The sequence below is a fragment of the Sminthopsis crassicaudata genome, chromosome 1, assembly GCF_048593235.1.
Source record: "Sminthopsis crassicaudata isolate SCR6 chromosome 1, ASM4859323v1, whole genome shotgun sequence".
NCBI lineage: Eukaryota > Metazoa > Chordata > Mammalia > Dasyuromorphia > Dasyuridae > Sminthopsis > Sminthopsis crassicaudata.
The window spans coordinates 632,149,902-632,167,841 of NC_133617.1; the positions used below are offsets into that span (position 1 = coordinate 632,149,902).

The 17,940-nt window shown below is 34.4% G+C and overlaps 1 protein-coding gene across 6 annotated transcripts in view; it reads right to left on the reverse strand.

Annotated features, from left to right (window-relative positions):
* LOC141551315 (phospholipid-transporting ATPase ABCA3-like) overlaps window positions 1–17,940 on the reverse strand; it is a 230,654-nt gene that overhangs the window by 143,396 nt on the left and 69,318 nt on the right. For all 6 annotated transcript variants that reach the window (XM_074282818.1, XM_074282817.1, XM_074282822.1 and 3 more), the window contains 3 exons: window positions 6,407–6,523; window positions 5,909–6,029; window positions 2,382–2,555 (listed from right to left, as the gene is read on the reverse strand). In XM_074282818.1, the coding sequence (XP_074138919.1) occupies window positions 2,382–2,555; window positions 5,909–6,029; window positions 6,407–6,523 (412 nt within the window). The remainder of the gene's footprint in view (window positions 1–2,381; window positions 2,556–5,908; window positions 6,030–6,406; window positions 6,524–17,940) is intronic.

Below are 17,940 nucleotides of genomic sequence, written 5' to 3' on the forward strand. Positions count from 1 at the left end.
CAGACAGATTATGTGATAATCAGTTATCACAGACTTAATTCTTCTCAACAATACAGTGATCCAAAATGATTCCAATAAATTTTGGATGTAAAATACCATCTGAATTTAGAGAGAGACCTATGGAGACTTAATGTAAATGGAAGCATTTTATTTTTACCTTTTTTATTTGCTTTTTCTTTCTTGTGGTTTTTCACATTTGTTCTGATTTTTATTTCACAATATGACTAATATGGAAATATGTTGAAAATGACTATAATGTATATGTTATATTGCTTGCTGTCTTGGGGAGGAGGGAAGGGTAAGGAGGAAGAAAATATTTGGAATTTAAAACAAAGATGAATGTTGAAAACTGTCTACACATGTAGACATATAGACATTTTTCTTTAGAAAAATAAAATGCTACTGAGAAAAATAAAACAAAAGAAAGAAATCTTATACAGGGTAGTTTTTCTACTTGTAATTTAGCATCATGTTGGGCATATAATAAGTACTAGACAAACGCTTTTTATTTACAGAGTGGACTGGCCAATAAAGGCTAGCAAGTTAACCATGTGTGGATGTTCTCCAACCTGGTTTCAGTTTAACTGTTTATGTGAAAATTATGTGGATCTAGTTTCTGATCATAAGTGAATCAGGGGGTTGGTACTGTATGAAGATGATGGGTCTTTTAAATGGCCACAGATCTGGAAATGCTATGCTGTACCCAAGTGTGTAATTTCTCTCCTTTGTAGCTGCAAAGAAAGAAGTCTACTTTGATCTAGTCTTAAGAGTCAGTTGAAGAAGATATCAACTCTAAGCATATGGCTATTTCTGTCTTTTCTATTATTCTTTTTTGACATTAGGTGATTAAGTACTCCAAGGTAGATATGTCTAGGAAATGACTTTTTAAGTTTGGAGATACAGAGTTTCTAAGAGAGGTCTTACTAGTACCCAGAGATGGCAGCAGAGTCCGTTGGAGACTGCAGAAGGAACCACAGAAAATGAGAAATGACAATGTGTCCTTGACATATGGGTATGCCAAGATAACAACTTTGTGAGCATTGTAACATCTGGAAAGGTTTCAGGATGACCTTTGAGTGGCTTAACCCAGAGGAGGCTAAACTTGTTGATAAACCATCATGGCAACTGGTAACAACTTTCCCCAGCTTTCCAACAGCACAGTGACCTGAATGGCTAAAAAACTGTACCCCAAAAGAAACAAGCTCAATTGACACATCTATCCAGTGCAAATCTCATACTCTAGAAGAAGTCAGCTAAGAATAGCAGAGTGATTAATCCACCACTAATGCCATGTGTAGAAGGCCCTCAGAGCTTTATAAAAGGAGAAAAGGACTTCAGAGGATAAGAGTTAGAAGGCATCTATGACATGGGGAGGATGAAAGGAAGAAAAAAAGAACAAAATAAAAAAGTGCACAACAGAGAACAAAAGAATAACTTACAAGAAAGTAAAGAAAAAATGGACAGTTGTGAATATTATTTTACTATTATATATCCTTTTTTGACCTGGAAATTCATTGTTATATTCTAAATCCTCCCTGACATTCTGCTGGGCATGAGACAATGTCTGTATTGTTTTATCTTTCTTTTCTATTAAATTAAAAATTAATTTTACAAAAGGAGTTCAAATCCTTTGGAGAGTACTAAAATGCTAAAGCTCAGTTGTGAACTACTTACTATGTTATTAGGCACTCTGCCAAGTACTAGGGATATAAAGAATGGCAAAAACATTTTCCTATCTCACAAAGAGCTCACAACTCTTTCTTAAAGGAGACAATAAATACATAATTAAGTACATGTAAGATATCTACATAGTAGATAGGAGGCCATCTCAAAGGGAAAGCACTAAAAGTCATATTTTTGGAACTGATGCACTATGATTATCTAATAAATGAGTGCTACTGCCATTCTGTCTTTACCAGACTAATGAAAAATGACTTTCTTTTTCTCAAAGTGTTTACTGAATTACACCTAAATATTTTATTCCTGATGGACTAATTATTCCCAAACAGTATTTCATTTACCCTTGATCACCATAAAATCAAGTTCTCTGTACATCATCAAAAGCCAAAACTTTAACTATGCCATCACCTTTCACCTATGAACAACCTAGAGAACCTCAGCTGGGTCAGGTATTCCTTGATAATGTATAAGAACTCTAGCCTAATTATCACCAATCTCCCATTGTTATACCCATTAAAAAGTTGCCCAAAGTGATTTTCAAAATTAATTGTAAATACTGAAATGTCTACTTTGAAAAACAGCAATGACAAGGCAATTAAGAGTTTTACCCCAAACTGCAGGCCAACACAGTTCATCATTCTCTAGCTGTGGTTAGATATCAGGATCAACAAAAATATAAATTTGCGAAAATCAGTGCTTACCTTTCTTTTCAAAGTTGATTATGAGCAGAATTCCTAATGCCATTGCAACATTTGACAGCAGACAAGATAATAACTTCTGGCCAAAAGACAAGTAGTTATAACGAGATTCAATAATGAAATATGGGATGTAGATAATAAAGTAGAGGAAGCCTCCTGTAGTAGCAGCTAAATTGGCTACAGATTCAGAATAAGAAAAGAAATAATTTATGTAACATGAACAGAAAAAATATCCTTTGGTATATTATTTATTTATTTATTTTTTGCTGAAGCAATTGGGGCTAAGTGAGTTGCTTGGGTCACACAGCTAGGAAGTATTATTTGTCTGAGGTCAGATTTGAACTTAGTCCTCCTGACTTCAGGGCCAGTGTTCTATCCACTGCACCATACAGCTGTTCCCAGTGTTTATATTTTTAAAATTAAAATTACATAGCAAGTGAAAATGTTATTAAATAAAGATTCTGTTATGTATGTTTTCTTGTCTTCTTTGGAAGTACATTTTCCATTGTGACATGGCATATAATATATCCTGGTGTAACTTAGACTTAACATCACTCTAGTGGTCTATCAAGTAATGCTTTACACTGAAGTAGGTCTATCATATGTACTGTTGATATATCTTTGCTATGAATGGTTCCCTAAATTTATTTCCTGGATTGCTGAATAAATAATTTTTGTTCTATTAAATTCTGATTTTATTTTGATTATGTGATATACAATTGCAGATGTAAAGTGTACTACAGTTAATTTTGAAGAGGTGCAAAATTCCTGAACTAGAGAAAACTATAGCTCCAATCCAAATAGCTTTTAACCAATAAATCCAGATAGGATGAATACCTGCAGGGCAGGACAGAAATCATCATTGTATTCTCATCCAAGGGACATAGAAGATTGTGACTATCCTGGGAAAAGACAATAACCCCTACTCCCATTCTGAAGGAGGGAAAGACAAAATTTATTCAGAAGAAATAAGGGAACGGTTCATTCACAAGCACAGGCAGAGTGATCTGCAAATGGAGAAAGAGAGGAAAGAGAGACATCTGCTTCATAGTACAATAGCCACAGAATTGCTGGAGAGATACTAGTGAGACCAAGAAAGCATAAGTGGGAGCTGATCTACCACAGAACTTACTTCCCATTTTTTTGTTTCTTTTAAATATTCTGCAAAGTTTTCTATATTGGTTAGTTGTCCCAAGCGTGATAAGAGTATGGCCAGCTTATATCATGAACTCATTAAACAGGTTAGGTTGCAGTAGAACTGGGTTTATTTGACCAATCATCAAACTAACTTAAAATATACATGCATTATGTTGACCATTTTAAGTGCTACAACTCCAGAAAAAAATTACAGACATTTACAAAAAGAAAATAAATAAAAAATCTTAAATGTTTACAGCAAAATTATGAAATAAAATAATCCCACAAAACAGTGAATTGTGTAAGATAAGTGAAAAAATAAAAATTGTTGTGAACTATCTTACAAAGTCAATTGTTGCATCTAATATTTCCATTTATAAAACAGGGTAACAAATACAATTTTGATTTTACATTTGAAATATTATACAAAACAAGACTTTTCTAAAATTCAGCCTTATTTTTTTCATTCTATCAGGAGCAGGTTGTAAACTCCGGGCTAGCTCCCTGGAGGCCTCAAGAACAGCCAGAGTCAGGATAAGTAAAAGTCCTTGATTTTTAGGGGGAGAAATGAAGGAGACAGACAAACTGCTACAGGCTCACCACCAGCCTTTTTCCTCCTCATCCTGCCGAAAAATGAGTCTGGCTCTTTTCACACCACCCTCTAATCCCTCCTACGATTATCTGTATACACCAAACATTGAGCCAGCAAAGGAAACTGTAAGAAGGGCCATTTTCCCAAACATATGCTAATAGAATCATTGTCCAATAGGTAATTAACCTTAAGTGCTCAATTATCTGATTCAAACACACCTTTTAAGAGTTTCAGCCCTTTAGAGCAGGCGTTCAAAACAATTTTACTGCAAGATTCCACAGAAATTTTGTTTAAGGTGAATTAAAGTTTCTACCACTGAAGTGGTTTGAGAACCACTATCGACTGAGACTTACAAACATCACATTTACATGCTGTGTTTTTTTCTGATTCTACCCTCCTTCCAGTCTTGTATACTGAGTTGTACTGTCCAATATGGGACATTTTGATTGACACTACTTCATGCAACATGCAGGCATGGGGCTTTAAGACAACAATAGATTTTTTTTTTTTAAAGTGCTGCTTACTAAGCCTACCTACATCAAGTACCCTGTATATGTACATATTTTTGCAGCCAGAAATCATAAATTTTGACAAGGTTGTTGCATTGAACATTATTTCCAATAAATGTCAGGAAGAGTTGTCATTTTTCAGCATAAAAAGTTTGTAAAGCAATATAAACTAACTAGAAAAGCTCCCTAAAAGCTGCTCCTCTTTTAGATTTTCATGGAGCTCTTCAAACTAAGTGTTAAGGTTGACAAGAATAAAGGAAAATGTACAGGACAAGTCTTAATGAATAGGAAATGTATAAGTTTTATGAATATTCAGAGAGAAATCACCACAAAGACATTATGATGGTATGGAAAGATCAATGAATTTGAAGTCATGAGACCTGAATTCAAATACCAGTTCTTTAACACAACAACTGTGTGACTTAATTACTTAAACTAAGCCACTTAAATTTTCTGATTTTCAGTTTTCTGATCTATAACATTATTATTATTCTAACCCACTTCATTAGGTTTTTCTTTGGAAGGTACTGTGCAAACCTTGAAGTGCTATCTATATAAATATATATTATTATTAACATTTCTACCTGGAAATTTAGAAAATTCAACTGAAATCATTGCTGTAGTCTCTTCCACATACTTAATTATCCAGTGGCCTCTTTGTTGTCACTAACACGAAACAATCCATCTCCAAATTCTAGGCATTTTCACTGGCTCTCTCCCATGTGAGAAATGCTTTCCTCATCTCTGCTTCCTGGCTTCTTTAGCTTTTTTCAATTCCTAGCTAAAATCCCACCTTCTATAATGTCTCCCAATATCCTTTCATACTGATGGCTTTCTTCTGTGATTATCTCCAACTCATCTTGTATAAATCTGGCTTTCTTTTCAAATTCTTTTCAAATACATAGGTCTTTTATCTTCCCCATTAGACTGTGAACTCTTTGAGAGCAAGGTTTGGGTTTGGGGGGATTTTTTTTTTTTTTTGGTGAGGGGGCAAGTTGTCTTTCCTTGTAATCCTAATGTTTAGCACAATTCTTAGCACAGAGTGGTACTTTATAAATGTTTACTTGATGCTATATGGAAGTTACAACTATTTTATTGTTAGTAAACTGACCATCACCCTTCATATCTTTTACTTCCTATATTCAAAAAATCTGGCTCCCAAAAGACAATGTATCCATTGTCACTCTCTCCAGATGAACCTTCCAGCATGCCCTTCCAACATAGTAAGTCAGGAGCAAAGAACAATTTTTAAACCTTTTATTGCTACTTCTGGACCCTTTCCCTGTACTTACCTTTATTAAAGAATGTGCTGATCATGAAGCCAAAGGAGATGGAGGATGTTGCAAAACACATCAGAAAGAAAAATATCAAAACTGGGTTACTTTTGGTGAATACTGCCATATCATTTTTCACCTAAGAAAGATTTATTAAAATATTTTGGTTATACATATTATTCTTGTTACAGGAAGTCAGGAAACTGTAGAGTATAAAATAGATTCTTCAAAATTACAGCAGTTCTACTACAACTAATAACCATTTCCCAGGAATTAAAACCAAATAAAAAGAAAATCAAACTTCAAAAAGAAAATTAAACTCCATTTGCATCTATAGATAAGAATGAAGGCTACCATGACTCTAATTAGTTGTAAAGGATTATTTTTAAAAAACCAAACAAATGTGAAGGATTTGCCTAGAGTTTAAAAAATCATTACAAAATGATTTTCATTATCCATGAATAAAACTTCCCTCCCAATGGAAGATAAAGAAAATAGGCATAACTAAACACTTGCCTTGATATGAAAGAGAATAGTGATAAAAAATATAACAATGAAGAAGGTAATAAAAAACACAAGAAACCAGGAAAACCAGTGTAGCCAGTTGCAGAGTCCCATTATTCGCATATACTCCTATCAGGAAAAAAAGAAATTAATGTTATTTAACCTAATAAGCAAACCATTAATAAAACTTCAGCAAAGTAACTGGTCAGACTAATTTTTTGATTCTTATTTTAATTCAGCTATTTCTGAGGGCTTATAAGAATATTTCTGTACATGCAAGCAAGAACGAAAAGGAATAAATAAATACCATTGATTTTTGCAAAAGTTTAATCTTCTATAAAATGAGACCTAGAGAAACATTAAAGTACTTTCCTAAAATTATACAGGTTCTAAATACCAGAGATAGAATTTAAATTCAAGTTTCCCAATTACAAATCTAATTCTTAAAAAACCCCAACTACACTACACTATCATCTAAATCTTATGCTGTTGTAATTACCACTTAAAAACTAAAAGAGAAATATTAAAGCTATGCATACACTACACACTACAACCAAGTTAGAACATAATTCTTAAAAATATGGATCTAATCAACCCATTAGCATTTTTTATGAATCTACAATGTTCCAGGAGTTACGCTAGATGCCGGAGGATATAGTGACAAAGATGAAAGAATCTTTGACCCATTCTATTAAGGGAGACATGTACATACATATATACATACTTATGTGTATATACTATTTACATGTCTCTATATACACACAAAGTATCTACAAAATAATTTGGAGTGGAAGCACTATAAGATGGACACCAAGCCAGGAGAAGAACAGGTAAGAATTGGCATCTTTGTCACTCATTACTCAATTCAGAGTCACAGATTCAGGGCCAACTAAGGACTTACACACAACAAGGACTTATGTGGCTTTCCCAAGCAGGGAACATTAGGTGGTATACTGAGAAAGAAGAAATTAAAAATTTTTTCACACAGCAGCTATGTGACTCAGAATGAAAGAGCAGAGTGGGATCTCAGCTCCAAGGTCTAACCCAGTTTTCATAAGAATTAAACACAGAAGGAACCCCTAACCAAAGGGAAGACTATATATCTGCTACTTTAACAAACAGACCTCTCCAGCTAGCTAACAGGCAGAATTTAGCAGTAGTTTTTTTGTTTAAAATAATGAAAACAATAATTCCTCCAAATTACATGTAAAAACAATTTTAAACATTCTTTTAAAAATTTTGAGTTATAAATTTTCTCCTTCCTTCCCTCACCTACCTCTTCCTTGGGATGGGAAGCAATTTGAAATAGATTATACAAGTGCAATCATGCTTATTCCATATTTGTCATGAATGAAAGAAGACACAGACCCAAAGGAAAAAAAAACCTTCAAGAATAAAATTAAAAATAGTATGCATTTAAACTCCATTATTTTTTTCCTCTGGAGATGGATAGCATAGCATTTTTCATCATGAATCCTTTGGAATTATCTTAGATCATTGTATTGCTGAGGATAGCTAAGTAATTCACAGATAATCATCATACGATATTGCTGTTACCATATGTAAAGTACAATGTTTTTCTGGTTCTGCTTACTTCACTTTGCTTCAGTTTGTATAAGTCTTTGCAGATTTTTCTGAAAAGAACCTGTTCATTATTTGTTACAGAACAAGAGTATTCCATTATAATCATACACCTCAGTTTGTTCAGCCATTCCTCAACTGATCGACATTCCCTCAATTTTCATTTCTTTATCATAATTACAAAAAGAGGTGCTGTACATATTTCTGTACTAATGTGTCCTTCCCCGTGACCCTGTTTTGTGTTTTTAAAATTTATTTGAGATACAGATCTAGTAGTGATAGTGATAGTCAATGGGTATACACAGTTTGATTATTTCCAAATTGCTCTCCAGAATGGGTGGGTCAAGTTAACAATTCCACCAAAAGTGATTTAATGTATGAATTTTCTCACAATCCTTCCAACATTTATTGTTTCTCTTTTCTGTAATATTAGCCAATCTGAAAGGTACAATATGGTATCTGAGAGTTGCTTTAATTTGCATTTCTCTAATCAATAGGAATTTAGAATGTTTTTTTTTTCATATAACTATAGCTACCTTTGATTTCTTTATCTAAAAACCATCTGTTTATATCTGACCATTTATTAATTGGGAAATAAATTATATTCTTATTTGAATCCATTGAAACCAATATATAGATATTTGAGAAATTGGGTCTTTATCAGAGATACTAGCTTTAAAAACTATATTCCAATTTTCTGTTTTCCTTCCTTCCTTTCTTGGTTTTATTGATTTGGTTCATTTGGTTTGTTCTTTGATTTTTTAACTTGTAAGTAGTAATGCTGCCTCTTATTTGGTCATAAATCCCTTCCTTTTCTATAGATCTAACAGATAAACTATTTTTTACTCTCCTAATCTGCTGATGGTATCACTTTATTTTTAAATTATGGACCCATTTTTATTTCATCTTGGTTTATGGTGGAAGATGATATTCTATCCTACTTTCTGTTATACAATTTTTGTTTTCCCAGAAGATTTTATCAAATACTGAGGTCTTGTTCTGAAATGTGGGTTTTTTTGGTTTATCAAACACTAGATAACTATGGTTATTTACTACTGAATCCTAATCTATTCCACTAATCTACCACTCTATTTCTTAACCAGTGTCAGATAGTTTTGATGATTACTGCTTTATAATACAATTTGAAATCCAGTACTAGTTGGCCACCTTCCTTCACATTTGGTTTAATTATTTCCTTAAATCCTTGAACTTTTGCTCTTCCAGATGAATTTTATTAAGATTTTTTTTTAGCCTTATAAAATAATTCTTTCATTTAGTTATGGCACTGAAAAAGCAAATAAATTTAGGTAGAATCGTCATTTTTGTTACATTGGCTTGACCTATCCATCAGCACTTATATTTTTATGATTGTTTAGATATGACTTTATTTGTGTAAAAAGTGTTTTGTAATTTGTTCAAATAATTCTTGGGTACATTTTGGCAGGGAAAGTGCCAATTATTTTATATTGTCCTTTGTTATTTTAAATAAAATTTCTCTTATCTCTTGATTCTGGACTTGATAACATAAAGATAAATTTACATTTAATATACAAATGATAATATGTCATTATATGTAATATATAATAATTTTATATTACAATATAAATTACAATTACATTTCTTATTAATGTTATATTATAATATAATGTATAATATAAAAAATGCTGATGATTTATGAGTTATTTTATGTCCTGCAGCTTTGCTAAAATTAATTATTTCAATTAGATTTTTAGTTGATTCTCTAGGAATATCATCATATGATAAACAAAGAACAATAATTTTGTTTCCTCATTGCCCATTCTAATTCCTTCAATTTCTTTTTGTTTTCTTATTGCTGTGCCAACATTTATAGCATAATATTAAATAACAGTGGTCATAATGGGTTATCCTTGCTTCACTCTTTATTTTATTGGGAAAATTTTAACTTATCCCCATTACCATTAAGATTTGGTGATGGCTTTAGATAGCTACTAGTTATTGTTTTGTTTTTGGTCTCTTTTGTATTTATTTATTATTAAAGCTTTTTTATTTTTCAAAACATATCCATGGATAATTCTTTGGCATTAACGCTTGCAAAACCATGTGTTTAAAGGTTTTGCAAAATCACCCCCTCCCTTAAATGGCAAGTAGTCCAATATATATTAAACATGGTAGAAATATATGTTAAATCCAACATATGCATACATATTTTCCTTGCTACACAAGGAAAATCAAATCATACTGAAAAAATGATAAAGAAAATAAAATGCAAACAAACAATGAGAAGAGAGAAAATGCTATGATGTGAACCACACTCAGTTCCCACAATCCTCTCTCTGGGTTACTATTTATTATTTTAAGGAAAGTTAAATTTGTTTCTATGCTCTCTAGGGTTTTCTAATAGAAATGAGTATCATATTTTGTCGAAAGCTTTTTCTAGTAGTTTTCTGTTACTTAGATCCAAACACAGGTAAGGTAGAGCTTGTAGAGCTCAGAGAAGTAAGACAGAAATCAATAGATTGCAATAGATCAGGTAACTGAGACTACTAAAAGTCTATTATTCCATGAAATCCTAGAATAATACAATACTTAGTATTCTCAAGAAAGCAGAAACAGAACTGGCCTGGACCTTCCTTCCAGAAGCAAAGAAGAGACCAGTCTTAAAACACCAAATCTAAATTCAGGTAGTAGGCCTGAAGAATGGTTAAAAAAAAAAGAAACTACAATAAAAACCTATTATAGTGATAGGGAAAGTCAAGTCATAAAACCAAAGAAGAAAATTACTCCAAAACAACTATAAGTAAAGTCTCAGAAAAAATACATGGTCACAAATTTAATTACAATTCCAGAAGGAAATGAAACAAGAATTTTGATGTTAAGACTTAAAATATTTTAAACAATGGTTGAGCTGAAGGGATGGAAAAGGGGGAATAAAGGAAAACTATGGAAAACAGAATTAAAAAGGGAATTATCAGCCTGGAATAAAACATGCAAAACCTTGATCAAGGGACAAATTCCCTGAAAATTAGAATGGAACAAATAGAAGCCAATTACTCTGTAAGTAAACAAGAAATTAATAAGGTATAATGCTAAAAATTCTGAAGAAAATTTAAAGTGTCTCAAAGCAAAAACAACTGACATGGAAAAGAGATTGAGGAGAAAAGTTTAAGAATCACTGGAGACCAAGATGGATGAGTAAAGGGCCAAAATGATGGAGTAAAGGCTGGAAGCCCCTTGAGCTCTCCCAATATCTCTTTAAAACAACATGAAACCAAGCCTGCACAGATTCTGGAATGACAGATACAAAGAGACAAAATGAAACAATTTTCCAGCTCAATATAGGTTGTAAGGACTTCAAGAAAGGTCAGTCTCACTAGAAAGAAAGGGATACACTGTTCAGCTCTGGGACTGCCAGTGAGAGGGTCTTAATCAACAACTGATCCCTCCTGTTCTGGCTCAATAAAACAGTAGCATAACAGAGCAGTGGAGCAGCCTCCAATCGCAATGCATAAGGAAAATTGCCACCCTAGATAACCAGGCAACAACAGGTAGGACTAGATCAGGCTACCCTCATAGCTGTGAGCAAGTCACCAAACACAAGGGTGCCCTGTGCTAAAAGTCAAAGCTCAAAACTGCATAAGAAGCTTGTGCATGCCCCATACCCTAGGAAAAGAGCTAAACTTGTAAAGTCACAAAATAGGGGAAAAAAGAAAGAAAGTGAGCAAGAACAAACAAACAAACAAACAAACAAAACAAAACAAAAAAACCCAGATAGCTACTATGGTGATAGAGAAAACCAAAATACCAATTCAGGAGAGGACAAAATGCCTACATGTGAAACATCAAAGGGAAATATGAACTGGTTTCAAGCCTAAAGAGTTTTCTTGGAAAAACTCATAAAGGATTTTAAAAGTCAAATAAGAAAGATAGAAAAAATGGGAAAATAAATGAGAAACATACAAGAGAGACTCAACAATCTGAAAAAAAGGAAGGATAAAAATTGATTGAAGAAAACAATTGCTTAAAAATAAAACTGGCCAAATGCAAAAAAAAATCCACTGAAGAAGCTAATTCCTTAAAAAACATAACTGACCCGATGCAAAAAACAAATTCACTAAAGAAAACAACACCTTAAAAGCAGAATTAATCAAATAGAAAAGGAGATACAAAAGCTAACTGAAGAAAATCATACAATGACTCTCTGAGAAATCAAGAATCACTCAAATTAAAAAGAACAAAAAATAAAAGAAAATATAAAATACTTCATTTGAAAAATTGACCTGGTAAACAGATCCAGGAGAGACAATTTAAAAATTACTGGACTACATGAAAGCTGCAATCAAAAAAAAGAGCCGTAGCCATGACAGCATTTTTCAAGAAATCATCAAAGAAAATTTCCCTGATATACTAGAACAGAGGGTAAAATATTCATTGAAAGAGAATATATTTGAACTCTTGAAAGAATCTCACAAGAAAAACTCTGAGAAATATTGTAACAAAATTTCAGAACTATAAGATCAAGGAGAAAATACTACAACCTGTTAGAAAGAAACAATTCATTTATCAAGGAATCACTATCAGGATTACCCAGGATTTGGCTGCTTGTACAATAAAGGATCAGAGGGCCTGGAATACCATACCCTGTAGGGCAAAGGATCTTAAATTACAACCAAGAATCAACTACCCAGGTAACTGGAATTTGGGAATGAAATGGTTAACAATGTGGTTATCAAAACCCTCCCCACCCATTGGGTGTCCCCTGCTGTGGACTTGACTTCAAAAATGCCATCTTCAATGGTAAGGATGGAGATACCCAAAGTGCACCTCCTAGGTCAAAGATCAACACATTTCTCTCAGCAATACCTTTTTGGCTAAAGCCATAAGCAATAGTGGCAGCAGTTGGCTTATTGATGGTTCAGAGCACAATGAGACCAGAGACCACCCCCTCCCTCAGTCTGCTTTCCTTCTATCACCCCATCTCATTTTCTTCTACTGTTTCTGCCCTCCCTTATATGCAACCCCTCCCTTTTCTTTCCTCTTTCTTCTCTTAAGGAGAGAATAATCCCTCTAGGATAAGAGAAATTTCTATATCCAACTGAGTATGTATGTTATTCCCTCTCTGAGCCAAATCTCATGAAATTAAGCTTTAGACAACGCTCATCCCCTTCTTTTCTTTCCTTCTACTGTAATAGGCCTCTTAATGTGGCACATTTATCTCATTTTACCTTTCCTCTCCTCTTCTCACAGTACAATACTTTTTTTTAGCCCTTTTCTTTCTTTCTTTTTTTTAAAATATCATCATATTAAAATGAACACTGTCTGTATATACCTTTTCTAACTTCCCTCTCAAGAGTTATAAGTATCATCTTCCCATATAGGGATGTTAACAGTTTAACCTTTACATAATATGTTTTTCCTATTTTACTTTTTTATGCTTCTCTTGAACTTTGCATTCAAGATCAGATTTTCTGTTTAGCTTCGGTCTTTTCATTACAAATGGGTGGAAGGGTTCTACTCAGCACAGCAGCAGCCCTTCCTTTTCCACAGTAGTCAGCTGTGACCCCCAACTCCCCAGCAATCATGTCAAAGGGACCTGCACTTGGCACTGATCTTGGCACCACTTATTCCTATGTAGGAGACTTCCAGGTTGGGAAAGTAGAGAACATTAGTGATGACCAAGAAAGCAGGACCCCCTCAGCTGCATTGCTTTCACTGACACAGAATGATTAATTGGTGATGCTGCAAAGAATCCAGCTGCAGAATTCACCAACAGAGATTCTGATGCCAAATGTCTGATTAGGTGAAGATTTGATGATGCAGTTTTCAGTCAGACATGAAGCATTCGTCTCATAGTGGTGAATGACACAGACAGTTCCTTAGTCCCAATGGAGTTACAAATGGGAGACCAAAGGTTTATATCCTGAAGAAGTATCTTTTATGGTCTTAACCAAGATGAAAGAAATTGCTGAAGCTTATCTTAGGAGGACTGTAACAAATGCTGTGGTCACAGTACTGGCCTACTTCTACACTTCCCAATGTCAGACTACAAAATATGTTGTTTTCTTTCTCCTTTCCCCCTTTTTGATCTAATTTTTCTTCTGCGACATGATAATTGTGAAAATACAAATAGAAAAATTGCACATGTTTAACATATATTGGAATACTTGCCATCTAGGGGAGAAGCAGAAGGAAGGGAGAAAAAAAATTGGTGCACAAGGTTTTGGAAGGGTGAATGTTGAAAACTATCTATGCATATGTTTTGAAAATAAAAAGAAACTTTATTAAAAAATAACCAAAAAAGCTACATCTTGCTAAAAGGTACTATAGAAAATAAAGAAAAAACAATCCTAGACATATAAGCACCAAGTGGTACAATACCCGAATTCTTTTTTTTTTTTTTTTTAAATAGCTTTTTATTTACAAGATATATGCATAGGTAATTTTTCAGCATTGACAATTGCAAAATCTTGTGTTCCAACTTTCCTCCTCCTTCCCTCCCATCCCTTCCCCCAGATGTCAGGTTGACCAATAGATGTTAAATATGTTAAAGTATAAGTTAAATACAATATATGTATACATATCCAAACAGTTATTTTGTTGTACAAAAAGAATCAGACTTTAAAATAGTGTACAATTAGCCTGTGAAGGAAATAAAAAATGCAGGCGGACAAAAATAGAGGGATTAGGAATTCTATGTAGTGAAATTGGGGAGCCAAGATGGTGGAGAAGATACATGAGAATTTCTAAGCTCTCTCTTACTCTCAATACCAACTATTTAATTCAGCCTCAAAAATAGCATCGGACTTGTAAAAATCACGAAGATTAGAAACACAATAACTTACCAGCTGAAGAGAATCTGGAACTTCCTCAGAAAAGGTCTGTAATGAAAGGTGGGGGAAAAAAAGACTGGCAAAGACAGTGATAGATTAAAGGCTAGCTTACTGTGCTGTTTGGGCTGGGAAGCCTCTGGGGTTAGAAAATGTACCGAGACTGAGGATTCTGGCATAGGCTGATAGCTCCACTCTGCTTGCAAAGCAGCAGACTAGCAGAGAAATCAAGCCACTTAAAAAAACCCCACCAGAAACTGCCTATAGCTACCCCAAACCAGAAGTGAGACTGCACAGATCGTGGCATGCCTTCTGTTGTGCGGGGATTTTCTTTGGGGCAATTAAGAACCTGCAAGGCAGAGAGAGGGACACAGCCTGGGGTAGCCTCTAATCTCACAGTGGGGGCCTTGGCCCGAGAGTAGATCTTCCACAGCAGCGAAACTCCTGCATCAGTGACTGTGCTTCCTGGGGCAGAGATACTTCTGGTCTGTGTGCCGGGGCTATTTGCTGGTCAGCTGCTAATATCCAAGGCCCCACGGAGGGGCTTTGGCCTGGGGTTGTGACGCTTTCACTGTTCAGACTCTAGCCTTAGGGCAGTCGCTAGGCTACAAAGCAGGGGTCCTTCACTGGGCACACCTGCAGCCCGACTCTGAATCACTTCCAGTGGGATGGGGGGGGGGAACTCTCTCCCAGAGCACCCTCGTACCTTTCCAGTCTGTTCACAAGACAGCTCTGCCTTCCATATCTCTGTTCTGTAGAGGAAGCTGATAACCTGTTACCCAGAAAGCAGACCCCACAGGTTTTTAAAAATGAGTAAGAAGTTGAAGAGAACGATTGACAGCTTCTATATAGAAAAAGAATGGATTTCTAACCCTGAGGAGGCTAACAGCAGACAGTCTCTAGATAATACCCTGAAGGGGAATGTTACCTGGCCCCCATCACATAACTCTCTCCTGGAAAAGACTATTAAAGACCTGAAAAGAGAGTTAGAAGATAAATGGGCAAAGGAAAGAGAAGCTATGCTAGAGAGTAACAACATCCTGAAATTTGAATTGGAAAAGATAAAGAATTCACAGGAAATGAAGGGAAACAAAATTTGTGAATTGAAAAAGGTTAAAAAATCACAGTAAAGTAGGATTTCTGAATTGAAAAAGATAAAAAATTCCCAAGAAAGTAGGATTTATGAATTGGAAAAAGAAAATAACTCACTAAAAAAATTAGTGAAATGGAAAAAATTCCATAGAGGCAAAATAATTCATTTAAAAACTCAATTGGACATATACAGAAAGAACTAAAAAATGTGAATGAAGAAAATAACTCATTAAAAATCAGGACTGAATAGAAATGAATGATTCATTGAGACACCAAGAATCAATCAAGCAAAATCAAAAAAATGAAAAGTTGGAGAATAATGTCAAATATTTACTGGGAAAATCCATAGACCTGGAAAGTAGATCTAGGAGAGATAATCTGAGGATCATTGGAATTCCCGAAAATTATGATGTAAAAAAAGAGCCTAGATTCTATTTTACAGGAAATCATCAAATAGAACTGTCCAGAGAAAATAGAAACAGAAGGGAAAACAGGCATTGAAATAATTCATCGAACACTTTCTGAAAAAGACCCTAAAAAAAAAAAAACTCCACGGAATATTGTGGCTAAGCTGCAGAACTATCAGACTAAGGAAAAAATATTGCAAGCAGCCAGGAAAAAACAATTCAAATATTGAGGTGCCACAATAAGGGTCACTCAAGATCTGGCTGCATCCACATTAAAGGATCGAAAGGTGTGGAATCTGATATTCTGAAAGACAAAAGAACTTGGAATGCAGCAAAGAATAAATTACCCAGCTAAGTTTAGCATTTTCTTCCATGGAAGAAGATGGACATTTAATGAAATAGAGGAATTCCATTTGTTTCTAAGAAAAAAAAATAGATATAATCAAAAAATTTGATCTCCAACCAAAAGACTCAAGAGAAGCACAAAAAGGTAAAAGGAACTCTTGAGAACTGTATTTTTGTTGTGGATATACAGAAAGTCCACATGTATAATTTGATTATAGTGATATAACATAAAAAAAAGGGAAGTAGAAAGGGAAAGGGGATAGTATCAGAAATGGGAAAAGGGGAGATAAAAAGAGGGAAACTACATCCCAGGAAGATGCAAAGAAAATTTACCATATCTGAGGGAATTTAGAGAGGGGGAGGAACATTGTGTGAATCTTACTCTCATCAGAGTAGGCTCAAAGAGTTAATAATTGATATATTTGTTTTTCAGAGAATTCTCTCTCATCTCATTAAAAGGGGGAGAGGAAAAGGGAAAAGGAAAAGAGTAATAAGGGAAAGGTATAAGAAAGGGGAAGGGACTTAAAAGGAGGGGGGGAGGGCTACTAAAAAGGGAGGGCTGCATGACACAAGTGGGGCCCATAAGTTTAATACTGGGGAAGGGGTTCAAGGGCGACAAGGGGAAAAAAGCATAATCTGGGGATAATATGATGGCAGGAAATACAGAATTAGTCATTTTAACTGTAAATGTGAATGGGATGAACTCTCCCATTAAATGTAAGTGGATAGCAGACTGGATCAAAAGTCAGAACTCTACAATATGTTGCTTACAGGAAACACATTTAAAGCAGGGAGAAACTTACGGAGTAAAGGTAAAAGGTGGGAGCAGAATCTATTATGCTTCAAGAAGTCAAAAAAGCAGGGGTGGCCATCCTTATCTCAGAGTAAGCAAAATCAGATACTGATCTAATTAAAAGCGATAAGGAAGGAAACTATATCCTGCTAAAGGGTAGCATAGATAATGAAGCCATATCAATACAAAACATATATGCACCAAGTGGTATAGCATCTAACTTCCTAAAGGAGAAGTTAAGAGAGTTGCAAGAAGAAATAGACAGCAAAACTATAATAGTGGGAGATCTCAACCTTGCACTCTCAGAACTAGATAAATCAAATTAAGGAGAGAAATAAAACATTAGAAAAATTAGGCATGATAGATTTTTGGAGAAAACTGAATGGTGATAGAAAGGAGTATACTTTCTTCTCAGAAGTTCATGGAACCTATACAAATATTGACCATATATTAGGACATAAAGATCTCAAAATTAAATGCAGGAAGGCAGAAGTAGTAAATGCTTTCTTCTCAGATCACAAT